The sequence below is a fragment of the Notolepis coatsorum genome (genome assembly GCF_963971535.1).
Source record: "Notolepis coatsorum genome assembly, chromosome: 5".
NCBI classification, from domain to species: domain Eukaryota; kingdom Metazoa; phylum Chordata; class Actinopteri; order Aulopiformes; family Paralepididae; genus Notolepis; species Notolepis coatsorum.
The window spans coordinates 86,058,026-86,085,199 of record NC_140169.1 but is presented as its reverse complement, the minus strand read 5'-3'; the positions used below and the strand labels follow the sequence as shown (position 1 = coordinate 86,085,199).

Below are 27,174 nucleotides of genomic sequence, written 5' to 3'. Positions count from 1 at the left end.
GTTATCCCCGTGTTCGCGTGACTTTCCTCTGGGTACTCCGGTTTCCTCCCACACCATGAAGACATGCATGTTTGGCAGAGACTACAGATGAAAACTAGCTCATTAGCTAATTCTGGCACATTTACATTGATGTGGAAACTGAAGATGCTGATTAATGTGCACTGTCCCTGGGTAAACAATGTATAATTAAACTAAACTAAACACACATACACCAGGCCAATGAAAAGGGACACCTATGACATATTGCTTCTTCCACCCAGCCTCAGCTCTGTCCTCATCATAAATCCCTGCAGTGATGGTGAGCGACACGCCAGCTAATCAATCATTTAAACCCTGTGGAGGAATGCCCCCCCCTCCCCCGCTGACACTGGGTCATAAATCCTGCGTGACTTTGGGGACGTGGAGAAGGTCAGAGTCAGTCAGGAGGTCAACTGATCATGACCCTGAACCAGACGACAGAACCAACATAAAACATTATCAAGACACGTCTAAAAGAGAATCATAAATCTATGTCTGGTCCATTGTCTACCATTGTTTTCTGTTCGTTCTTTGTCAGAAATGCAGGAGTAATCCTTTTTTGTTTTCACAGTGGGACACTACAGGCAACATGAGGCGAAAACACATTTATCTTTTAAAGATTCAGTTTTACAGCATTTCTGATTCATTAGACACTAGAAAGTAGAGCGGGATGTTATAGAGGAACAAATACAAGTTGATTAATTATGGCTCATATACCAAAACTATAAAATTGTCTTAGTTATTGAATTATAGAGTTGGAACATGTGATTCGCAAACGTGAACGTGTCATTGCGATGTCCGTATATTATTATGGGAAGTAACAAATACGTGTCTGTGAAATTATGAACATGAAAAAAGTTCCTGGAAAATATCATGGCCTTATATTATCTCCAGCAAATGTTGGTGTATCTTCTTCACAATGAATATGATATAGACTGCTGCGAATGCTCTGTAGCCTATAGAGATTGAATAGGCTATATTCAGGGTTGTACAGTGCGATATATATGTCGCACGTGCGACACTGACGTCAGTCTGTGCGATGAATGAATTGACTTCACTAGCACGGGTGCGATGGCCCGTGGCGCAAGCAAAAAAAAAAAAAAAATGTGACGGTAAATGAATGGACCACGGCGCTATCCACTTGGTACTTGTAGTCTTGTGCGATTAAATACAATGTCCCTTCTGCGTAAGACTCCATATATCAAACACCAAATCACATAATCCCTAGCGAACAATATCCCTGCGAGTTGCGAGCAGTGACTCTATCCGCTCGGCTCAGCTCACAACACAGCAGGTGAGCAGGACTCGTCTCAGCAGCAGACAGTAGCCTTTGGAACGCGGACATTGAAACAGAGCTAGTGGATAGTGTTGTCGCGACCCAAAACAAATCCCTGCTGTTTTATTCGGCAACGGGTCAAATGCATATAATATGCTTTGCAATCCTCGCGTCATAAAGTCCGAAATGAACGTTACGTTAGCATGAGCTAACAACAAGCTGTTCATAGCCATATAGAGAGAACAGCAGACGGGCAGAGTGAGGAGGAGGGGGCAGACATTCTCCCTTCTCTGTGTGTGTGTGCGTTTGGAAAGAGCACATGAAGTCAGACGAGTATATTATATTGATAGTAAATGTACTGAGGGTGGACAGATAATGTTGATATTTAAACATAAAAAATACAATACAAAATAAATGTATTCATGATCATGCAACATAAAACGGTTGCGTGTTGTGAGTTCCAAAACATTTAACTTAAAGTTTAAAGCTCAATATATCAAAACGTGGCACTTTACAGTGAACAGGAGGTCTATGTGTATTAAAAACAATAGATTGTTTTTCCTTTAAAAGTCTGGAAGAGGTCAAAAATAAAAATGTCAAATGATATTTCCGTTGCCTTTTTTGAGTTGATCTAAATGTTACTGATTGTGTTAAATGGGCTTATGTTATGATATCGTCTCATATCGATTGCAGGCACCTGCATCGTATCATATCGTGGCATATATCAGCAAATATCGTATTGTTGTCCAAAGAATCTATATCGTATCGTATCGTGATGAAACTGGTGATTCCCACCCCTAGTAGAGTCCATTCACCCAACACCAAATCCCATAATTCCTTACACGTAACGTGTCTCAGTGTCTGGCTGTGTGATGTCAATTTGTCAGCATAAAATGACAGCCAAACATGGCACTGCAACTAAATAACACAAATACAATAGGCACATTTGTGACTGTTACAAATATAACACATTTTATACTTGTGCTACAAGATTTTGGCCTGTGCTACAAAACGATCAACCTCTGTAGCACCAGTGCTATGTGCAAAAAAAGTTAACGTACAGCCCTGTATATTATTTCGAAATGGCCTAGTTTTTTTTTGTAAATGTCAGCAATGATACTGTTGAGACCAACGTGTCTGTTACAAAGGGTCAGATTAAACCGAATATATATATTTATTGCCTGAGATCCCATGTATAATATTTGTATATAGTTTGATATCCCTTGTATATTCTTTGTACATATACACGGAATATCCCTTTACCTGGTACAGGACAGACCATAATATTCGTTCTCCTATTGGAAGCGATCCCCTAGGCGCCAGTGACTTACCCCCTAGAGCTGACTTGAAAGCTACCGACATGACTTGTCTTAACATGCCCGCTTCTGCCCATGAATACGGCTACCGAAAGCAGAGCGGCACTATTTGTCCACCGTACGTATAAATATGACCAGCGAATACAGAACTTCCTTTTCAGTTCGCCTTCAGTTCAGTCTGGTTCAGTTACCAAGTAAAGCCTCACCCACCACGCAACGTGCGGTGACGAGTAGGGCTCGCATTGCCCCAAGATAGAGTCTCGTGTTATCCTAATACGTTTGTTTAACGTATCGTTCGCTATTTATTAGTAAAGGCCTTCATTACGAGTCAAAGACCACGTGAAGTGAGTAATTGTGCGTCTACATAGAGCACTTATTGCCGCGTGCTAATAAGGATAGTAACGTCAAGTTCAACTGTGAACCACGGACCAACCGGAGGATTTACCCCGGTGATTGCAGAGCCACTTTCCGGCAAGGATTACTATTATTATTCTTCATTCTTCACCAAGCTGCTGGAGCAGAGAACCGTCTACACCCACTGCTGTGGGATCTACATGTTCGTGAGACCATCACTCGAGCCCGTCTCTGTCGTACCAGAGGCTCCACGGCTTTCACCTACGCGGCGCGCACGTTGAGAGTACAGAGGCTGCCTTTCTCCGCTGCTCCAGGGAGTAAGATCGCCTCCGTGGACCCATTGACTTTCATAGAGCATTGCCTCCCCCTGCTGGCTTACAACCGGTAGTACACCCCTTTCCCAGAGTACCATAGAGATAATTCCTAATATTCAGTATTGACTAGCCTACGCACATTCTTTGCCTTATAAGCGCAACTAAGTAATGTAATGTAATACTATCTGATGTAATAAATATTCTAAACGAGTATTTGTGTGGAAACCGTTTCATTGTGGAAGTGTTGTCATCTAATATACTTGTGTACAGTAAGGCCAGTAATGTACACACACGGTAGTAGTTTAATGATACTAATACTTGATTAATACAGTCAGGGAATTGTACCCCTCAGTTACAATTGGTCCTTCGAGCCGGAGAATAATTAGCGTAATATTAATATAATATTAATATTGACATGGCCGATGACGAACACTCCACAAACGGTTCTCCTAAGCTAGATCGCCCGCAGCGCAGACGGCAGCCACCTCCCTATCTAGAGGCATACGCTGTCAGTCCAATACCTAGCTTTAAAGGGAAGTTAAACGCGGAAAAAGTAGAAAGTAAAATTATGTCCGACCCTAACAACCAGGCTACCCCGCCAACAGAGGCCCTAGTGGGTTCTAATGTAACTGACCAAGCTCACGGTGGGGACCAGGAGGGAACTGACATGCCTTTACCCCCAAACAATACCGAAGAAATAGTCCCCGATCAGCTCCGGGAGGAAGACAACCCTAAAGAGACGCGCACCCAGGAGACGCATCTCCTCGGTACGCAACAGGAGAACGGATCTCCAACAAGTACTGCCGGGAGCCGATCGCCCCGAACGGCGTCTTCCCCCAGCGAGGCGGACAAGATGCTGGCGCAAGCACTCATCGCCACCCTGGCAGCCTCCACCGAACGCGATCGACTTCAAGCGCAACAGACGTGCGAGCGCGAACATTTTGCAGGCGAGCGAGAGCGCTTCCAGGCGCAACAAAGGAGTGAAGACGACCGAATAAGACTGGAGACCAGACGCCTCCAGACAGAAGAGAACATCGAGAGAAGCCGCGCCGACGTCGCAAATGCACAGCTCCACGCCGCCCATGCCAGCGCCAATGCCCAGCGCGACGTCGCCAACGCACAGCGCGACGCTGCCCAGGCCAGCGCCAATGCGCAGCGCGACATCGCCAATGCCCAGCGCGAAGCAGCGCGCGACGCAGCCCATGCCCGGCGCGAGGCAGAGCGCGACCGGCTGCAGGCGGAGCTGATGGACAAACTGGTTGCCATGGCGACACCCCCTCACTCCGCACGGAGCTCCCAGAGATCGTCAAGACATGGGTCTAGGACACATTCCCCTACCCGACGAAGCGACCCGGGACCCCGCCTACAGGAGGATCCTGTCCACGTCTCCGAACCCCCTCCCCGGCCGGTCCATACGAGACCCAGCAACCGGGAAGAACCGGACCACGCCGAGAGACTGAACAGAAGACTCCAGGTCCTAGCAGAGGGAGAGGAGGAGGAGGAGGAGGAGTGTCAAGCCGACCAGCAGCAACGTACTCTGGCCCAGGAGGCCCAGTACAGCCCCGACCAGCAGCAACGTACTCAGGACCAGGAGGTCCAGTACAGCCCAGAAGTCAGCCCCGAGGCCCTGCGCTACAAACCCCCGACTCAACTCACGGGTGAGTTTGACGCACCGTCAGCCCCGAGGAACAGCACCTGGGTACCCGACCTTCGGTACCCACCAAGTACCAGCCCAAGACGACACGCAAGAGGAGACTCGCCGAGGAGGCCTCTCCCCCAACGCTCACCGATGTGCCAGTCATCCATGACATCATACATTGGCACACCGACGTTTCCAGACTTCACCCATGAGAATCGAGCACAGTATACGGAGCTCCGGATGTGCTTAGAGACAATGATGGTGGATGTCGCTGATGAACGCCACAAGTATGCAATATTACTGCAGCACCTGAAAGTGCCCCGAGCGCACAATATAGCGCTAGCCTATGCCACCTCTACGACCCCATACACCGCGGCTCTAGCAGCGCTGGACCAGAGATATGGACGTATATGGGATTACGTAATAGAAGAGATAAGGCATATTGACCGCTTACCCCCAGCAACAGACAATCGCTCACTAGACGACCTGTCTATAAAAGTACAGTCCCTGGTAGGGATGCTGGGAGCGCAACGAGAAAAGGGTATGCACGAGCTATACGCCAACTCTAACGTCGAGAGGATTTTAGAGAAGCTGCCGCCCGCCAGACAGGAGCGCTTCAGGCGGCAAAGAGACCACCGTGATCCTAACGGTCCAGAACCATCCCTCCTAGACTTGGCCGACTTCCTGGCGAGAGAAGTCAGCAGCCTACGATTGGATACGTTCGTGCGGAGCACACCAAGCTCCAGAGAGGGACCTAGGAGAGTAAACGATGGCCGAAGATCGGTGACTGTTATGCACCAAGCCGAATCAGTACCGCAGCACCAGAACCACAACACCCCCTCGACGAAAGAGGACCAGTGGAAGATTGAGTGCCAGTACTGTGAGGGAGAACATCGGCTCTATCAGTGCGAAGATTTCAAGAAGCTGACCACGGATGATGTGAGCCAGTGGGTCAAGGACCACCGCCGCTGCTTCCGCTGCGCGCGCAGCCACCTAGCAGCTGAGTGCCGCTTGAAAAAGAAGTGCAGCAGGTGCGGTGGCACCCACCTGGAGGTCCTGCATGACATCAACAAGCGTCAGCCAGGACAACAGAGTGGGCCCGTCGTGGTGATGTACCATGCCGAGGCGGTGGCACCAGCACCAAAGTTCCACCAGACCGCTCCCTGGTGTCCCGACTGCTACGGCAGACACTGGGAGCCACGGTGCGACTCGCACCATATAGATTCTACGTCACCACCCACAGGAGTGCTCCACATTGACCAGCACAGCGGGACCCCCCGTGTGCTCCTCAAAGTGGTCAGAGTGCTCCTGAGCCACGAGGACAAGGTCCTGGACACTTACGCCGTCCTGGACGATGGGTCCGAAAAGACTCTCCTCCTCGCTTCCGCAGCAGCCCAGTTGGGCCTGCGGGGTGTCAAAGATACAATGACCATACGCACCATCAGAAGGGACCAGAAGACCATAAAGGGTGAAAAGGTCTCCTTCGAGATAGCAGCGGTGGACCAGCCCGAGAAGCATTATAGTATAAGCAACGTCTTCACCAGCCACGACATAGGCCTGTCGCAGTACACCTACCCCATCCCACAGCTGATGGCTAAGTATGGGCACCTACGTCAACTACCTATACCGCTTATCGACGGCGCCACACCGACCCTGCTCATCGGCTCCGACCACGCGGACCTCATTCTCCCAATTGAGGCGGCCCACGTCGGACCCAAAGGATGCCCAGTCGCGGTTCAGACCCGACTGGGATGGACGCTCCAGGGCCCCCTCTACGGACTTGACAGTCAACCCACGTCTACACGCTGCCTACACACAGAGGCGAGCGACACCGGCCTCTCCCCCGTACAGCAGAGGCTATTGACATTAAGCGAGGCCCGTGAGAGAACCGTGGGCACCAGAGGGAGTTCGGAACTCCACCCCCCTCAGCTGCGCTCCAGACGTGGCTGACCTCGAACCCAGCACCCCAAGCGACTCCTTGACGGGGCGGCCGGGACCGGCCCCTCCTCAGACGGGGTACAGAGCAAACAAGAGAAACAGACGGAGGAGGAGAAAGCACAGCCAAGCACAGATCAAAGCAGTCTCAGGCCCGCTCCTTCCTAAGCCCCCCTTCATCCCGTCCAGTCGTCATGACCATAGACCAGTCACCACCCCGAGCTGCGTGGCCGGCCGGCCGCGTAAGCAAAGTGACCACTGGTGCCGACGGAAAGGTCAGAGTGGCAGAAGTGCTCGGCCAAGGGCGGATCTACAACCGACCCGTGGCGAGGCTGATAGAGTCGCCAAGGCTCCCCGACTCGCCTAATGACGACCATGACCCCTGACTTTGTGAACTGCCCGACCCCTCACAGACATTGAGTAGTGGACAGTGCGGCTTAATCTGTCTCTGCTTAGCTAATTAGGTGGGACTAATTAGGGGGCGGCTGTTACAAAGGGTCAGATTAAACCGAATATATATATTTATTGCCTGAGATCCCATGTATAATATTTGTATATCGTTTGATATCCCTTGTATATTCTTTGTACATATACACGGAATATCCCTTTACCTGGTACAGGACAGACCATAATATTCGTTCTCCTATTGGAAGCGATCCCCTAGGCGCCAGTGACTTACCCCCTAGAGCTGACTTGAAAGCTACCGACATGACTTGTCTTAACATGCCCGCTTCTGCCCATGAATACGGCTACCGAAAGCAGAGCGGCACTATTTGTCCACCGTACGTATAAATATGACCAGCGAATACAGAACTTCCTTTTCAGTTCGCCTTCAGTTCAGTCTGGTTCAGTTACCAAGTAAAGCCTCACCCACCACGCAACGTGCGGTGACGAGTAGGGCTCGCATTGCCCCAAGATAGAGTCTCGTGTTATCCTAATACGTTTGTTTAACGTATCGTTCGCTATTTATTAGTAAAGGCCTTCATTACGAGTCAAAGACCACGTGAAGTGAGTAATTGTGCGTCTACATAGAGCACTTATTGCCGCGTGCTAATAAGGATAGTAACGTCAAGTTCAACTGTGAACCACGGACCAACCGGAGGATTTACCCCGGTGATTGCAGAGCCACTTTCCGGCAAGGATTACTATTATTATTCTTCATTCTTCACCAAGCTGCTGGAGCAGAGAACCGTCTACACCCACTGCTGTGGGATCTACATGTTCGTGAGACCATCACTCGAGCCCGTCTCTGTCGTACCAGAGGCTCCACGGCTTTCACCTACGCGGCGCGCACGTTGAGAGTACAGAGGCTGCCTTTCTCCGCTGCTCCAGGGAGTAAGATCGCCTCCGTGGACCCATTGACTTTCATAGAGCATTGCCTCCCCCTGCTGGCTTACAACCGGTAGTACACCCCTTTCCCAGAGTACCATAGAGATAATTCCTAATATTCAGTATTGACTAGCCTACGCACATTCTTTGCCTTATAAGCGCAACTAAGTAATGTAATGTAATACTATCTGATGTAATAAATATTCTAAACGAGTATTTGTGTGGAAACCGTTTCATTGTGGAAGTGTTGTCATCTAATATACTTGTGTACAGTAAGGCCAGTAATGTACACACACGGTAGTAGTTTAATGATACTAATACTTGATTAATACAGTCAGGGAATTGTACCCCTCAGTTACAGTGTCTGTTTTGCTCGTTGTCTAACGTGACGCGAGCACTGAACCGTACTGCAGGGGGGAGGAGCCATGGGGCCGTGACGCGTGATTTTTTTTCGTAGCCGCAGTTTGCGGAGACGCTCTCTGATTGGCCACTGACGTTTCTGGTCATGTGACATGTGCGCCGAATCGTGTGACGCCTGTTTCTTTCACCGGTTAAGCTTAGGCGACTCTTTCGAAGTTGGTTAAGGTTAGAGTTTGTCTTAGAGCAGGGCGATAGAACACCAGCCCTGATTGCAAACTCTAACCTTAACCAACTTCGAAAGAGTCGCCTAAGCTTAACCAGTGATAAACTAGGCGTTAGGTAGTTTGCATGCTGTTCGAGGCGGAAATGGGCAAAGACACAGGCGTCAGGCGATTGGGCGCACATGTCACATGACCAGAAACGTCAGTGGCCAATCAGAGAGCGTCTCCGCAAACTGCGGCTACGAAAATAAATCACGCGGCCGTGACGTGTCGCCACTCACTCTTTAGACTGGACTCCATTGGCTCTGCTGGCTGGGTAGTGACTCAGACCCTTGCGTGTTTCCACAGAGACCCAGCCTCCCGTCTCGTCCCGGACCACCCCGGCGTGGACCGCTGCCTTACACAACACGGAGGTCTAGAGAGAGAGAGAGAGAGAGAGAGAGAGAGAGGGAGAGAGAGAGAGAGAGAGAGAGAGAGAGAGAGAGAGAGAGAGAGAGAAATGTATTATTATTATTATTATTGTGAATCTGTTATTATAATTTCAACTATAATTAATACTTAACTCTTTTATATTGTTTTTTTTATATCGATGTCAATAAAGCTTGTTAAATTTAAACATGAATCGAACCATGAAATTGAGACGTGAAAAAGAGAACATAGTTAAAAAGTAAAAGTTGATTCGTATTTATTAATACTATCAATAAAGTAAATACATTATTATGGGGTGCGCTTCAGTAGAGATGGTTGAATGAATGCAATTCAGTTCCACTGTACTGAGAGTGAAGGCAGACATCTCTACGGCAGGGATAGGCCAATCAAACCAAAACTATCTGGATGGATAGACGGCACAGAGTTTGGGTGAAGCGCCCCCTTAACATAGCCTATTTTCCATCTATAGATGTAACTCTGTTTGCGGATATACCCCACATTGATATGGTCAGAAATCATGGATTGGGTTCTCTGTTTTCTGTTGTGTATTTGTAGGATTGGGTAGGACAGGGGAGGGAGAAGGGCAGGGGGGAGGGCGAAAATACAAAATGTGCCATTCAATGTGTATTGTATTCCGCTGAACATTGATGACTAATAAATACATTTATATATAACCCCCCCCCCCCCCCCCCCACGACAGATAGCATGGAGACAACATAGCAGCCTTTCATTAATCAACAGCACCATCACAGAGAAGACGCCTCAATCTAAATCACACAGGACCATTTTCATTGTGTGGTGGAGAGGAGACACAATTGACTTTAATTACATCCAAGCCACATATTCTTAATTACACCACTTTGACATGAAAGAAAGAAGAAAAGGCACGTTGCATTCATTCACACGGACAAAGACGTCAAGCTGGAATTCCAGGCATCCTGCGAAGGAAAGCGGTGCTTAGCTCAGGAACTTTTGGGAATTACTACCTCTTTAGAGAGTCGCTCTAGCCCGACCCCGGTTAGGCTAAAATATAGGGCCTTGGAAATCTGGGACATGTAAGGTAAGAGAGTGCTGAGCAACATGTTTAAATACAGCTATTCACGTCGTTGCGGTACCTTGGAATGCCAGACAGCGACGGCTACACATTTAAACATGAATTAAACCTTCCAACTGTCCTGAACCCTATTCTATTCTGCGGTGGTCACACAGATTGGACTTAGTCCTGGACTCGATCGCCTGAATGAACTCTGAGACCAGCGATTAATCATTCTTTTTTTATCCACTTTTTTCCTCCTTATTTTTCTATTTTTCTCCCATCCCAATTTCGTATATCGCCAATTCTCCCCTCCCTTGTCTTGAACGTTGCTAGACTATGCCCCCCACTGGTCGGTTGTAGTGAAGATAGAAGCCTTGCATCACGTGTCCCCTCCGGTACACGAGGAGGCAGCCTGTCGCATCTTTTCACCAGACAGCGCGGACTCTCAGTGGCGAGGAGTAACGCGTGGGAGGCTCGCGCTGCCCCCGATACCTCCTGTCTCTGCTGTGCAGGCGTCACCCAACCGACCTGTAGGAGTCGCTGTCCACAACGTCCAATCCCCACCCATCGACTTCCACCCGCTACCTCTGCCAATTGAGATAGTATGACGACTGGCCCAAGCCGCAGGCAATGCTGACACCGGGATTTCGAGACCGGAGTCTCTTGCATTGGTGACGAGCGCAATCTCCGCTACGCCACCCAGCCGCCCTCCAGCGATTAATCTTAATCTGTAATAGGGAGTCATTTTCACAGGTCACCAAATTATAATAATCATAGGAGAGCAGATACGATTCTACCCTGGGCGGGGGAGGGGGGGGGGGGGGGGGGGAGAGGAGAGGGAAGGAGGTTGTTAGAAGGGAAGATGGGGTGGGAAGGAGAGGTAGCGACAGGAGAAGAAGGGAAAGACAACGGATGGAAATTAGGAAATTAGTTGGGGACAACGGATGGAAATTAGCCTCGTGCTAAATCCGGCAATTTTTACACTCCACAGTGTTCATTAATTTTGCATTGTCCCGTCCAAATAAACAAATTAATAAGAGATAGAAGGGGAAGAGAGAAAGAGGTAAATAAGGGAAGATGGGGGCAGGGAAGCAGAGGAAGACAGTAACAAGGGAGCAACTAGACTAGAGAAGCCAGAGACCCCGTCTCTTATCATCACTAACAACTGGCTTGAGGTCAGAATGAACAGAACGCCTATAAAACCCCACCCCCCCCCCCCCCCCTGTCTCATCTAAACTAGCAGTTGTACTCGGGTCACATTAATAGACCAGACTACCATGGAACCCCTTTGTTTTATCCGGGCAGACAGCTGGCCTGGGGTCAGATTGAACTGCCTCATTAACTCGATAATTTATCCACAAAAATACAAAGAATGTTTCTGTCTGTCTGTCTGTCTGTGTCTGTCTGTCTGATAGAGACCTACTGGTGTCTTGTTCTGTGGCTAACTTGTTGTTTGGCTCGCTGGCCAGCAGGCAGACATGTTGGTAGCTTTACTTCAGTGGTCCCTTGAGGAGGTTCCAAGGGGTCCCCAGAAAAATAGGGAACCGTTTGATTTCACTATTTCATTCACTAGATGGTTTCACTATCACTATCCAATGTTACCTCCTCAATTAGTTATGGAATTATGGACAAAGTCATATTTAACAAGATATATCTTTTCAGATGGGGTCCAGAGACAAAATGTAATCAATGTGGGGGGTCCTAATGTGTATCAATGTAGGGGGTCCTAATGTGTATCAACGTAGGGGGTCCTAATGTGTATCAACGTAGGGGTCCTAATGTGTATCAACGTAGGGGGGTCCTAATGTGTATCAACGTAGGGGGTCCTAATGTGTATCAACGTAGGGGTCCTAATGTGTATCAACGTAGGGGTCCTAATGTGTATCAACGTAGGGGTCCTAATGTGTATCAACGTAGGGGTCCTAATGTGTATCAACGTAGGGTCCTAAGTGTATCAACGTAGGGGGTCCTAATGTGTATCAACGTAGGGGTCCTAATGTGTATCAATGTGGGGGTCCTAATGTGTATCAACGTAGGGGGTCCTAATGTGTATCAACGTAGGGGGTCCTAATGTGTATCAACGTAGGGGTCCTAATGTGTATCAACGTAGGGGGTCCTAATGTGTAGCAACGAAGGGGTCCGTCCTAATGTATATCAATATGTGTATCAAAATCACTATTAGCTGAAGGACGAGGCATTCTGTATTACGGTCTGGAATGTTTACGCCATACTACAGCCGGACAACCATTACTTATAGCGTCATGAGATGTCTCCTGTTCAGGTCTAAATGCTAATGACAGTCATATTGAATGTGTGCAGTGGCAGATTAACACCTTCTGTTCTATAGCTCGATCTACCAGTAAGCTGGTCACCCACCAAAACCGTGACCGAGCTAGCTAGTACAATAGCCAGTCACCGAAGCCTTGGCCAGCTAGCTAGTACAATAGCCAGTCACCAAAGCCTTGGCCAGCTAGCTAGTACAATAGCCAGTCACCGAAGCCTTGGCCAGCTAGCTAGTACAATAGCCAGTCACCAAAGCCTTGGCCAGCTAGCTAGTACAATAGCCAGTCACCAAAGCCTTGGCCAGCTAGCTAGTACAATAGCCAGTCACCAAAGCCTTGGCCAGCTAGCTAGTACAATAGCCAGTCACCAAAGCATTGGCCAGCTAGCCAATATAAGTGCAAACTGGTCAGGATAATAACAAGCATAGAAAGCCTCAGCACTATGTACAACAACCAAAGCCTGGGGACAATAGTCAAGCTTTCCCCACACACAATAGCCAAGCTGGTCAAATCAATATTGGCCCTGCGGCCCAAATCTCTACAGCCATATGTGGCCCTAGGCTATATCTCAGCAGCCTTCTGTTGCAGACTATTGGAAATTAATTAATTTATCAATGGCCACTAAAAAAACCCTTCCAGGGAGGGGGAGGAGGCAAGTAGCCATGTCATGTTTGTTTAGGCTCAAATCTCCCTGTAGGTTTAGTCCTTATATGGCGGAACAAGAATAGACAGATTGATGGATTGTATGGAGGGAGGGAAGCACCAATACTCTTATTAGATATTGGGTAGATGTGGGGATAAAACAGGAGGAATTTTCCCCAATTCTAAAATCTGATACAAAGCAAAGTGACTTGATTTCTGCATCTTTGGTACATCTTTCAGTTGGGACCTCTCATGTTGACCTTACTGTTCTGTAAAAGTTATGGATCAGACCACTACCCGCTCAGTAATGGATCAGACCTCTACCCGCTCAGTAATGGATCAGACCACTACCCGCTCAGTTATGGATCAGACCACTACCCGCTCAGTAATGGATTCAGTAATGGATCAGACCACTACCCGCTCAGTTATGGATCAGACCACTACCCGCTCAGTAATGGATCAGACCTCTACCCGCTCAGTAATGGATCAGACCTCTACCCGCTCAGTAATGGATCAGACCTCTACCCGCTCAGTAATGGATCAGACCACTACCCGCTCAGTTATGGATCAGACCACTACCCGCTCAGTAATGGATCAGACCACTACCCGCTCAGTTATGGATCAGACCACTACCCGCTCAGTAATGGATCAGACCTCTACCCGCTCAGTAATGGATCAGACCTCTACCCGCTCAGTAATGGATCAGACCACTACCCGCTCAGTAATGGATCAGACCACTACCCGCTCAGTAATGGATCAGACCTCTACCCGCTCAGTAATGGATCAGACCTCTACCCGCTCAGTTATGGATCAGACCTCCTGGAAACTCTCCAAGGACACCTAGGGGGCCCCGGCCCATGTTGAGCGAACCACTGCTCTAGGCCGTATCATAGGGGTATCACTGTTCTCATGCTCCCTCCCTCCCTCTGTTCATTCATCCGTTCGTCTCCCACTGTCCACCCATCCCTTCTTCCTTCCTTCCATCCATCCCTCCATCCATTCAACCCCCCCCCCCCCCCCCCCCCCCCACCCACTCTGCCCCATCCCTCCCTGTCCCCCTGCTGAGCCTGGAGGAGCTGTGGTCAAACCAACAGGCTGGTCAATACTAGCACTAATCACCCCCCAGAGAGAGAGAGAGAGAGAGAGAGAGACAGCACGAGAGAGTGAGAGACAGTGCGAGAGAAGAGCAATAGGTGGTGGGTTTCAAATACCCCTCAGGCTCAATAGATCCACCCACCCAGGACACCACCTCCCGCAGACCTGGGTGGAGGCCTGGAGGCCAGTCCCATGACGACATACGTTGGGTCTGTCATGCCTCTTAATTGTATTTGTTTAGTTCCTTCTCCCTCCGACATGCCTTTGTGCCCTTTGCCTAATGTCTACTGTGTACTATTGGTTATGTGAAAAAGGTCCCATGTTAGCCCGACAACACAACCCTTACAGCTCTTGTGTCTCAGTGAGATGTTGATGACCACGGCTGTCTTGTCTCACGGCTCAGGGTCGATCAGATACAGAGATAGCCAAAACAGCAACGGCGATAGATAATAGCAATGGAAGTTACCAATCAGAGTCTGTTACATGCCAAATACAAGGTCTGGGTGTTGATTGACCCTATAGAAAGAGAACCGACCCTCAGAGGAAAACAACTGGCACCGTGGAAGCTCCGCGTCAAGCTCCTCGTCCACAGGGACAGCTCTGCAATAGCCTAACTGAATCCGGAACAATGCCTTAATTAATTTAGCCAGGCCCCGTGGGGAAATACAACCGGCGGAGTCGTCACAATCGATTAGGGGAAAGTGCACTCCTCCTGATCACCAAATCAATCGCACCACGGTGAAAGGACTGACTTGTACATCAGACCGGCGATACATTAACTGCACTGAATCTTTTTGGGGGGGGGGGGGGGGGGGGGGGAACTCAAGGAATAAACAGGGATTAGACAGCGTTTGATATATATCAGGGATATAAATCACGTCAAAGACTATCAAGGCCCAGAAATTATCATTTCCTCTTAACTTAACTCAATCCCCACCAACAACGTTTATATACGTGTTTGGCCGACAAGCGTTGGACGCCAACCACGTATATATACGTTATTTGATGGTTTTTCCTTTTTTCCCCCCGATATTTTTATTCATTATTCATCCGGGGACCTCGTGTTACTATAGGCCGGGAATGAGTCTGAGATTGCCAAAGTGCAATACCGGCCTCATCCAGCTAGACGGCGGTATTGAGCACCCTTTGAAACCTTGTATCTTGGCCTGTGTAACGGCCAAATGTCTCTCTCCGGTCTCACTTTTCCTTGTCGGGCGAATGGAGCGGTTGTCCCGGTTCCATTGAATCGCGTCAAATATCCCCGATCCATATGTTGTGGTGGGTTATGCCGATGTACCAGATGGCCGATGTACCATATGGCGATCAAACAATTGGAATATTATTTTGGAATACTCCCGATCACAGGTAAGGACTATCTGACGTAAATTTTTGCTTGATCGTGCAATGCTTTTATACCGATCGGGCTGATAAGCGTTTTTAGTAGAGCTGGGCCGCTAATGGCGTTACCGGGCTGCGTTAACGGCGGACTATTATCGCGCGATAATACAATTGACACCGTTAATCTATTCTCAAACTTGGGTCTCCTCTCCTCTCAACTGTCTGCACGAGAAGCGAGCCGCAGCGACTCTGCGAGCCACTCACACTCACAGAAAATACACATACGGGTACTTCAGGGAGGGGCCTGTCTGTGGCTCCGTGTGATCTCTCCGTTTGAGAGAACAAAACGAAAGTCTGGGTACACTTTACGAAAGTCGATGCCGACAACGCACGTTGCCACAAGTGCAATAAAACATTTGCAAGTATGGGTGGCAATACAAGCAATTTGTTAAAACATCCGTTGTCAAAAGTGGCTAGGTGGCGCAGTGGGCAAGGCACTCGCCACCAATGCAGGAGATGCTGGGTTCGAGCCCAGCTCTCGGCGTTGCTACCAGCTTGGCTGGTCGTTCATACTAAGGGGGCTTTCTCACTAACCATTCGGGGTCGAATCAGAGCCCGATCGCACCAGAAAAGGGTGTGGTCGTCCTACTGAGAACGCTCCCCCCCCGTCCCCGGGGACGCTGATTCGCTCCAAACCTGGACCGCTGAAATAGGTGGTTCCGGTTGCGCGCCAGTGGGAGCGGGGGGCGTGGTGTACAAGCTTGTACCAAAACACGGGAGAGGCTTCTGTATCAACTTGCTGACACACACAACGTCGTTACTGTAATGCTTTCATGCTTGCTTGAATTTTGGGCAGATAAAAACATACAGCAACAACTGGACAATACCCACAAAAACTATATTTATGGGCAATTTGCGAGTTCAGACCTCAACCAAACAAGCATGTTGAGCCTCACAGCTTAGTGGATGAAAACATGAAGCCACGTTACAAAGCACAAGACTTCCCTGGCTCGCATTAGGCCTGGCAATTTTTTTGCCATTGCTATGTCTACTATACATTGGTCTCTTGTTCGAATGCATTTATTTCTATTAGACCAGTGGTGCCCAACAAGTCGGCCGTGATCGACCGGTAGATCAATGACATGCAGTATAATTGCCGCGAGCAATGGGCTAATGTTAGCTGTAATAAATAGGCTAAGCTAACTAGCGTTACTAGCTTAGCGGTAACCCTGGAAAACGCTCAAAGCGGACTCCACAACACCAGTTCCATTCGTGAGAAAAGGGGGGTGGGTTATATTGACAAGGCTTGACAACAGAGGTTCAAATATAACTTCATATTTATTGGTTATTCGTTTCTTTATATCAGCATCCAGTTTCCACCACTGTGTGTTAAACTCTTTCTGTGTTGACGTTAGAGCGTGACATCATCGCTACGGCAAGCTTACACGCTCAAAACGCAAACCGTAAACAAAAACCCGGAGCGCACCAAGACTGCAGTGTGTACACAAACCAGAGGGGGGAGAGGGAGGGGGGAGGTTTGCACCCAAGGACGGAACGAGGACGGAGCGGAGCTGATTCGACCCTGAATGGCAGTGAGAAAGCCCCCTTACAATTGGCAGTATTAGGGGGTGGGAAGCTGGTGGTTGGGGATCGGACGTTGTGGACAGCGACTCCTACAGGTCGGTTGGTGCGCCTGCGCAGTAGAATCAGGAAGCGACGAGGGCGGCGTGTCCCTCCCACGCAGACCCTCGCCGCTGAGAGATCGCGCTGTGCAGGTGAAAAGATGCGACGGCTGCCTCCTCGAGTACCGGAGGGGACACGTGATGCAAGGCTTGGTCCACATTGCAGCTGGCTTGTGGGAGGCATGGCCTAACAACGTTCGAGACAGGGGAGGGTAGAATTGGACAATGCGAAATTGGGGACGGGAGAACATTTTTTAAAATGGGGAGAAAAAGTAGATAAAAAAAAAAAAAAAAAACATTGAAGGCTTCCGGTATGAGAGCGGAAGGGTAACACGCATGCGGTGGAGCTCCTGGTCAAAAGAGTGAAAAAACGGATAAAAAAGGACCCGAAAAGTGATTAAAAATGAAAATGCAAACGAGAAGGAAGGAGGAAAAAACAATTGTAAACCAATCCTCACAGTTAGCCCTTTACTATCACACAGCCGACGGCGATGCTCCATCATTAGCATCATTAGCTGTCGATCATCAGAAATGTTCCCACAGATCTTAGAGAGAAGCTGATATGTGCTGAGCTGCTCACCTCTGGAACCCCAGCCAGTACACCGACACATTCCTCTAAATACAAACAGGAAATCTCTGTGAGGTTTTAATCAGGGAACAAGACCGCTAAAATACTGTTGTGTTGAAACTCTGAGCCAAAGCATATGACTTGGTTAGAATGTTTGCACATGCAAAACACGCCCCAAACGCACATGATTATTAACACTTTGATCGCCATGGGTTAAATTCATAATTTACCATCCCTCGCCAGCTCTATTTGTCTATGGAGAAGTTCCCCTTCTTTGCAGGGCTATAACTTTTTAAATTCTATTGCTACATTGCCATTATTATGGCCCATTCAATGTCCTATATGTATTGTTCAGGGTGTAGCAACGTTAAACTTTTTCATTCACATATTCATACTAAAATATGGTCTAAAGTATAAGTATGTTTTTATCGTTTTCTGCAGCTTTCTTCAGAACGTGATTTATAGCCCTAAATGCATTATATTGATGATCAGATACAGTTTGGTAGGAATCTGTGCGAGATGAAAAATTTCAACTGGACGTACTTCTAGAATGATCTACGTATGATCTGATGATGACCGGATGGGCGGGGGATCGTTTATAATTCCGTGGGCAGCGTTAGATGATTCATCCAGAGTGGGTCATATGTTCATCATAGCAGTTTATATGGAATACGTTAGAAAATAACGCTGAATCTTACCGTATGTTCCTCGCGCCGTTGGACGATCAGCGTGGAGTAGACCGTTTTCGATTATGGGATGTTGATCCTGATGAACCATTTCCAGGTTGTATAATACTATATACGTCCAAATAACGTTGTTTATTGAGTTAGGGCGAGCGATTGATCATCCAGTGTGTTGAGATGGAGTCCGGCTACCGATCGCGAGTGCCCGGAGCACATATGGATGCGCACTTCCTGTTTGGCGCGCCCCTCCCTCTGCCGATCGGCCACCAGATGGCGCTCTCGAACCGTTAGACAGTTGAGTGGAGCTCACCAGTACATCTCAGGGCTCCGGAAAGGAAATATGATTTCGATGACAGATTTTTTAAATATTGACATCAAAGACGAGTTACGGCGTCTTCGGCAGAATGAGCATGGCTAGGAATGACGTCTTAACTCGTCATCGGCGATCATAGTGTTAACTATTGACCAGCATGATATAACCTCCTGAATGTTATATAAACACATTACCTAGTCTGTCCACCTACACACTCCAAATATGCTTGGGCTTGTTGTAGAGTGTGACTTAGAATAGAATAGAAATACTTTTATTATCCCGTGGGAAATTTGACACTGCAAATCGCTCAACATTTAAACATTTAGACAGGACAGGTCACAAATTAGAATAGTAACACAAATCAAATCAAGTTGCCTAGGACAAGAGTAGAGTAAAATAGAATAAAATTAAATGAAATAAAATATACAGAAATAAATACAGTAAGAATATACTGAGCATGGGGGAAGCAGCAGACAATACTCCCCACTGTGTTCCTTAACTCATTGACCGCCTGGGATTAGTCATCGCCCTGTGGTCGTATTGCCACACGTTAAAATATAGGACTGAGTCACCTTGTTTGTAGAGCTAAATCTATATTTTATATTATAGCTATGGATACAATACCATGGTCATTTGACAACTATCTTCCATTCAAGATGCAAAAAAGAAATAGTTTTTCCATCCATACGTTCCCGTTTTATACCGTGGTGAATATAAGTATTTTAGAGCGGTCTAGGCTAATTCATGAAATCCTGAGTTAAAGCCCTATACGTCGATTCCACTATAGACGTTGCCATTTCTTGCCTGTATACGCTATTATTATCCCGAAATCAAATCTAGATAATAGCTATTATGTTCCATCATGAAAGCATGAAAGGGGGGGGGGGGGGTCGTTTCTGATTATTTGATTGTCAGTAACAGCATTTGCATTGAACACTAAAAACAGTTATCAGCCCGATTGGTATAAAAAATGTACGTCAAATCGCCCTTACCTGTGGCCAGGAGTATTCCAAAAATAATATTCCAATTGTTTGATCGCCATCTGGTATATCCAATGTCCATTTCGTCGACGGCATAATTCACCACAACATATGGATCGGAGATATTTGACACGCTTCGATGGAACTGGGAAAACCGCTCCCCTCGCCCGACAAGGAAAAGTGAAACTGGAGACCTGGGGCCGTCCCACAGAGAAAGATAGGGTAGAAAGGGTGCTCGATACCGCCGCCTAGCGTGATGCGGCCGGTATTGCACTTTTACATTCTCATGAGGATTCCCCATGTTAACCCCGAGTCCATGCGCCTGTAATGAATAGAAATATAGAATAAAAGAAATAACGATCAAATAATGAGTATACTTGTTGTTGGCGTTCAATGATTGGCGGCCAATAACGAGTATACTCGTCGATGGCGGGGAATGAGTTATGTGGTAGTTACTCTAAACATCAACACACAATCAAGAATGTGACGTTACATAACAGATCACAAAGAGATATAGATAATATAGATGGACTGTTTACATGTCTAAGTATCCCAGACAATATTGGCAAATACCAGCGATCATATTCGGTAGGGGTGGGAAAAAAGATAAATCACAAAAATCAAGAAGAGATTCTTTCTTCTCAGATAAAAACATTTATTAACACATTTCTTTTTCTGTTTTCAGTCTTGTGATCTTAGAACTATACTGTTAGTTCACTAAATCCAACAGATTGCAAGGATTAGCCAAGAATAAAAGCTTTGTAGCAGCAAGGATTATAGCAATCTAATATATCCAATTAGATAATCAAGAATCAATTTTAAATCGAATCATGATCCCGACAATTAAAATAAAAATGAATAGAACATTTGAATAATAGTAAGATTCTCAAAGAGATGAAAGACAGATCAGACAATAACAAACTGCTGATGATGAATGACGATGGCGGCAGAGATGAAGGTGATATTGATCAACAGTCACTTACGTGTCGGTAACCGCGGGCGATATCCCCGGACACCTCCCCCGCCACGCCTCTGCATCCTGCCGGACAGTACTTCCTGTTGTTGGGAGAACACAATAGAACAACATCACGGATTGAGAAATGCAGCCCCATCCTGTCAACACCGCTGTGACAGACTACAGCTGGCCGGAGGCTCATTCTAACTATTTCAGAAACACAGGAAACTTCAAAAAAAGAAGAAAGAAAAAGGAGGGTGAAATATTAATTCATGTGATTTTCTTTTAGCTTTCATGCTACAATCATCAAAAGCTGAATAAGGTTCTATATATTCAATTCAATAGATCATTGAGAGAACGCTTTTTTTTTTTAAATTTTACCTGGTTAAATAAAGATTAAATTTAAAACTCTTAATACCAGGTTAATTCAGAGCATTCAGAGCAATCAAAGCAACGTAAGTAGATGTTCTGCTCTGTTGTCACGTAAAGGTAGAACCATTAGTTATATTTCGTATAGCTTTGGCTCTGCTCTATTGGAACTGTCCCTTTAATCATATGCTATCATGAAAACTTTCAACCACATGCACGCTCCTCACCTGCCTGGCCACGCCCACATCCGCTCACACATAAGAGAGTCTAGAGGATTATTCTGACCTCCACCGGCGCTTCACATTCGGGCTTCCTCTGGGCGTAGTGTCAACTCCTCTATGCATCCCTGTGTAGGTTCCGGTCCTCCAGGCCCAGGTCGGGCTTTGCCCTCGTGGACCTGTTGGCCCGGGTTAACCCTTTTTAAACCTGAAACGCCTTGAACTGCATTGTATAGCCTGTGTATACGCGCAGTTATGTTTCCGGGGTTTCTTAATGGGTTAAGGGCGCAACCATTTTCTGTTAATAAACATAGGGGGGGTGGTTGTCTCCCCGGTGTGTTGGTAGCAGAGTCGACTCTCTGGTTGAGCCCGGGTCTGACCCCGGCTGCCCGAGAGTATGCCCCTGCATGTTTTGTGACGTCTGCCAATTGTGTCAAACTCTTTCTCTGAACCTTAACCCCGCAGGATTAATAAATTGGCAGGGTCAGGGTTCGTGGTGGAATCTGTTTGCTGGCGGAGTTGGCTAATTCCGACTCCGCGAGGTTCGTGGCCCCATGAGATTGTGACATGGTGCATGGCATACCGAACACCCTTTCCGCCGGGATACTGTTCTTACAGTAAGCCCCTTAGGCACCTGTCTAGTCCGCAGTGCTCCGGGCGCAGGTCGAGTTCTGCTCTTAAGGCCTGTCGCCTTAACCCTAACCTAACCCTAACCCTAACCTGGATTGAGAGATCAACCTCCTTGGAGGGTTGTCTCCCCGGTGCGCCAGCTGGCCCCACGACTTTGTGGGGGGGAAGCCTCCTTGGAGCGCTTTGGAGCGGCGTGCCAGGGGGAGAAGGGCCTTCACCTATTTTAGGCCCTGTCCGATACGCTGGCGATGTGGGGGTTACTGAACCCCCTTCGCACAGTCGGGTCCGATCTCCCTCCCGTCCCTCACTAGGGGGGGCGGGGGGCCCGGATCCTCCCCGGATTCTGATGGTTGTAGGGGACCTCAGCGGGTACATCTGTCTGGCTTTCCGCTCTGCTCCACTCTTGTGTTCCAATAGAGCAGAGCGCAAAGCTATACGAAATATAACAAAGGTTATCCTATAACCCTAGTTATAAGAGTATAGCGAGCACTCTGCTCTGACTCACTGAGGACCCCATGTGTCTTCCGTTTCGGCGGTGAAAGCTGGTAGTATGGCCATGGCCCCGCTTATGTGTGAGCAGATGTGGGCGTGGCATGCATGTGATTGAACGTTTTCATGATAGCATATGATTAAAGGGACAGTTCCAATAGAGCAGAGCGCTCGCTATACTCATATAACTAGGGTTATATGATAACCTTCTGTCTCCTCCAAAAGAGACCACATCACAGCACGCCCGGCGCTTCGCTCGCTGTTTTAGAATGTAATGATGTACCATTCCAGCATGCCGTTAATGTCAAGCGCTCGTTTCGCCACACGACATTTAAAAAGATTACACAAATTACACCACCACAAATTTTTTTATTGCTTAGTGTAGTGGGCCAATATATGCCATAATACATTTTTTATTTTATATATATTTAGTATTATTGTATATTTCTTCCACGTTGACATAGCCTACCATTAAGGCTACGTTTAGACGGAGAGAGTCTGAACAGAAACCGCAAAAGTCGTCTTGCGTTCTCACTTTTAATTTTGCGTTTAGACTAGCGTTTTGGGATAGAATTCTCCGTGCAGACGAGGCTGTAACGACTCGAGACGACTGAGCCCCGCTGTCACACGATTGGCGCATATGTCACATGACGTGCTGTGAAGACCCGCCCTACTCTGCCTCTGATTCGCAGACTGTGGGTGGGGAATGTGATTGGATCAAAGCAGAGTCACTCACAGACAGTGGGTCCAGTCACTAATAGTTGTGATAGCCGCGGGACAGATTCTTGTGTATTTAAAAGTACTGCCAATGTAGCCTTCAGGTGATCGCCATGGATAGAATCAGACATGCTTTGTTTACGCTTCTAGGCTACTGGCGCTCATAGCTGTCAACATTGGCAGGAGAAAAAACGTGCACATTTTAGCCCCGCCCCCTCCCTCCCGGCCCCGCCCCCTTCCAATGGAGCTGCCTCGTCGCTGCCATCTGCTGCTGGTCAAAACCTGTATTAAGGAAATTCACTGTATTATTTTACAGATTACTTTTGTTTTCCTACTTTAAGTGTAAATGCTATAAAAATACAGTAAATTACCTTGTATCAAAATATTAACCATTAAATAAAGGTTGTAATCTGTAAATGTATTTGATTTTACTGTAATTTGACAGTATTTGGAAACCATTGATGCCAGACATTTAGTTTTCTTGCAGCTTTTTTTCTTACAGTGTACAGTCAGTGAATCCTAAATCTCCACTAGGCAACCACTTAGAACATGAAGAACATATTTAGTATAACAGCGAACAGATATAATAACTAATTGTAAGAATTCTGTGTTTAAAACTGTTTTGAAACAGTTTGTACTCTCCACAGAGGAGAGGTGGGGGGGGGGTATTTTTGCATCTGAATAGAGCTGCGCGTTGGGATTCAGATTAACTGAGCCAGGTAAAGGCATTCACACAGAGAGTCATTAATGTTAACAATGGACGCATTCAGGTGAGGGTAGTTGTCCACGCCCCCCCCCCCCCCAAACTAGCTGAAGTGTGAAAATCAGAGGCATTTCCTCCCCTTGAGCGTTCTAGACAACAGACTGAGTTACAAGATTTAAATGAATACATGATATTCAAAACATTCTCAGATTTCAAAGTATGACACATCATTTGAAAGCTTACATTCTGTACTTTCACAACCTGGAAAAATCTGGAAAATGAAAATGGAGACATGTCGGCACAAACGCTGGACTTGATCACATATATTTTATGAGTTTGAAAAAAAAAAATTATATATAATTTTTTTTTTTTTTTTTTTTTAACGTGCCAATCCGTGAACCGTGAAAAGGGCATGCAGAGGGTCGAAAAAACAGGAGAATCCCGGGGAAAACGGTAGGGTTAGGGTGCTCCAGTAGCACACCATGTTACCGCGCTCGCGCGGGACTCCGTGCTGCGTCACGGATCTGGTTGACTCCGAGTTCGATTCCCAGACTCGCCGTCATTTGCCGAATGTCTCCCCCTGCTCTCTCTCCCGTTTCACCCTACAACTGTCGGTCATGCTTGACCAGAAAAGCGATAAACGCTAAAAAATAAAGTAAAAAAAAAAAAAAAACTGTAGGGTTGACAGCTATGCTGGCGCATGCCTGTGATGTAAGCAGTACGCGCGACGAGAGCCTTGACACAGTGGTGAGTTACATCACAACAATAGCCGATGGTATTGTCCCCAGGAAAACGGTGCGGATTTTCCCAAACCAGAAACCGTGGGTGGATAGCACTATTAGAGCAGCTCTGAACTCTCGTACCACCGCCTACAACCTGGGTAGAGAGTCAGGAAACATGGAGGAGTATAAGGCTTCAGTCTATACTCTACGCAAGGCTGTCAAACTTGCTAAGAGAACATATGCTGATAAACTGGAGACACAAATGGCACAAAACGACACAAGAGGATTATGGCAGGGACTGAAGACAATAACTGACTATAAAGTCAGGGCCCCCTCAATGGGGAGCGACGACGCCTCCCTCGCGGACAAGCTCAACATCTTCTACGCTCGGTTTGGTGTAGACAGTGGCGCTGCTGGCTCTCCGGCTAGTGACGTCACTGGCGCGCCGGCTGTTGTGGAGGGGGGGGGGCAACCGCGAGGGGGGGGGGACGCTCTCTCGTTGTCGGAACACAGTGTGAGAAGAGCATTTATGCAGGTGAACACCAGGAAGGCTGCTGGCCCAGATGGCATAACAGGACGTATACTCAAGACCTGTACCAACCAGCTGGCCCCTGTGTTCACCGCCATATTTAATCAATCACTGGCGGAGTCAGTGGTCCCTGCCTGCTTCAAGATGTCTACCATCATCCCTGTGCCGAAGAAACCCTCCCCAGCATGTCCAAATGACTACAGACCGGTGGCACTCACCTCTGTGGTCATGAAATGTTTCGAGAGGCTGGTCAAGGACCACATTTGTGCCTCCCTCCCCAGTGATATGGACCCTATGCAATTTGCATACAGGACAAACAGGTCCACCGACGACGCGGTCTCCCAGGTTCTGCACAGCACCCTCTCGCACCTTGACCGTCAGAAGGGGGGCTATGTGAGACTGTTGTTCATTGACTACAGCTCAGCGTTCAACACCATAGTCCCCACCAGACTGGTGGACAAGCTGATCGAGCTAGGTCTGAGCTCCGCCCTGAGCGCCTGGGTACTGGACTTTCTGAGCGAAAGACCCCAGGCGGTCAGGGTGGGGGGTCAGACCTCCAACACCATCACCCTGAGCATCGGGTCCCCCCAGGGCTGTGTTCTGAGCCCCCTGCTGTACTCACTCTACACACACGACTGTGTGGCCAAGTTCAGCTCCAACTCCATAGTGAAGTTCGCAGATGACACGGTGGTGGTGGGGCTGATCTCGGACAACGACGAGAAGGCCTACCGGGAGGAGGTTGAGGTACTGGAACGCTGGTGCCAGGACAACAGCCTGCTCCTGAACATTGGTAAAACCAAGGAGCTGATCGTGGATTATAGGAGAGGACAGCAGGAGACGCACACACCACTGATGATTAACGGGGCTACCGTGGACAGGGTGAGCAGCTTCAAGTACCTGGGGGTCCACATCTCAGAGGACCTGACATGGTCAACACACATAGACACAGTAGTAAAGAAGGCGAAACAGCGTCTCTACCACCTGAGACAGTTAAGGAAGTTCAGAGTATCGGGAAAGATACTCCAGTCCTTCTACTCAGGAGCTGTAGAGAGCATCCTGACCGGAAACATCACTGCCTGGTATGGAAACAGCACGGCACAGGACAAGAAGGCCCTACAGAGAGTGGTGCGCTCAGCCGAGCGTACAACGGGTATTGCACTACCTCCCCTGCAGGTTCTATACAACAAGAGGTGCAAATCCAGAGCCTGCAGGATAATGAAAGACCCTCACCACCCCAATAACAGCCTGTTTCAGCTGCTGAGGTCAGGCAGACGCCTGCGAACCCCAGCTACTAGGACAGAGCGGCTTAGGCTCAGCTTCTTCCCCCAGGCCATCAGAGCCATGAACAATGAACATTGAGTGCTCAGAACACTGAACTGTCCACACACAAGCACACATGAACACACACACGACACGCACACTGTGCACGCTCACACACGAGCAGCCACTTAACACTTTAACATGAGCGGGCACACACTCATGTCGCACACACGCACACTTATGGCCAAAGGAAAGGACACTTTAAATTAGAATAACAGGAACAGTGTATTGCACTACCAAAGCTAACTAGCATGTCCCATATGCTCTGTAAATAACTATGTACAGATACCGAGATGTCACTCCATGTTACCTGCTACCTGTTACTGCACAATGTTGTTTCCTTCTTTTGATTCTATTATATGTACCACTGTATTGCACATCGTTGCGGGCAAGACCACCCGCATTTCATTGTATACCTGTATGCCGTGACAATTAAAACTCTTGACTTGACTTGACTTTCGTCATCGTTTTATGCCGTTTGACAGTTTAGATGATAGTGCAAAGGTTTATCGTTTCTAGGAATTCCACCCTGGAAGGTAGTCTCACTTTTTTGCGGTTTCACCCCGTAAAAACGCCGTTTCCGTATAAATGAAAGGCACATCCACATTTTTTTTTGTGCGGATTCACCTGCTAGCGTTTCCGTCTAAACAGGGCCTAAGTAGATTGTATTCTTTACTGACCCTTTTCTAACTATGTCAAGTTAAGTATATGC

The 27,174-nt window shown here is 47.7% G+C and overlaps 1 protein-coding gene across 1 annotated transcript in view; it reads right to left on the bottom strand.

Moving 5' to 3' along the window:
- Window positions 1-27,174, bottom strand: part of dcbld1 (discoidin, CUB and LCCL domain containing 1) — a gene marked incomplete at its 5' end in the record, with an annotated part of 83,223 nt that overhangs the window by 28,786 nt on the left and 27,263 nt on the right. Inside the window, 2 exons of the mRNA XM_084314163.1 lie at window positions 9,044-9,177; window positions 20,794-20,866. Of these exons, the coding sequence (XP_084170289.1) occupies window positions 9,044-9,177; window positions 20,794-20,866 (207 nt within the window). The remainder of the gene's footprint in view (window positions 1-9,043; window positions 9,178-20,793; window positions 20,867-27,174) is intronic.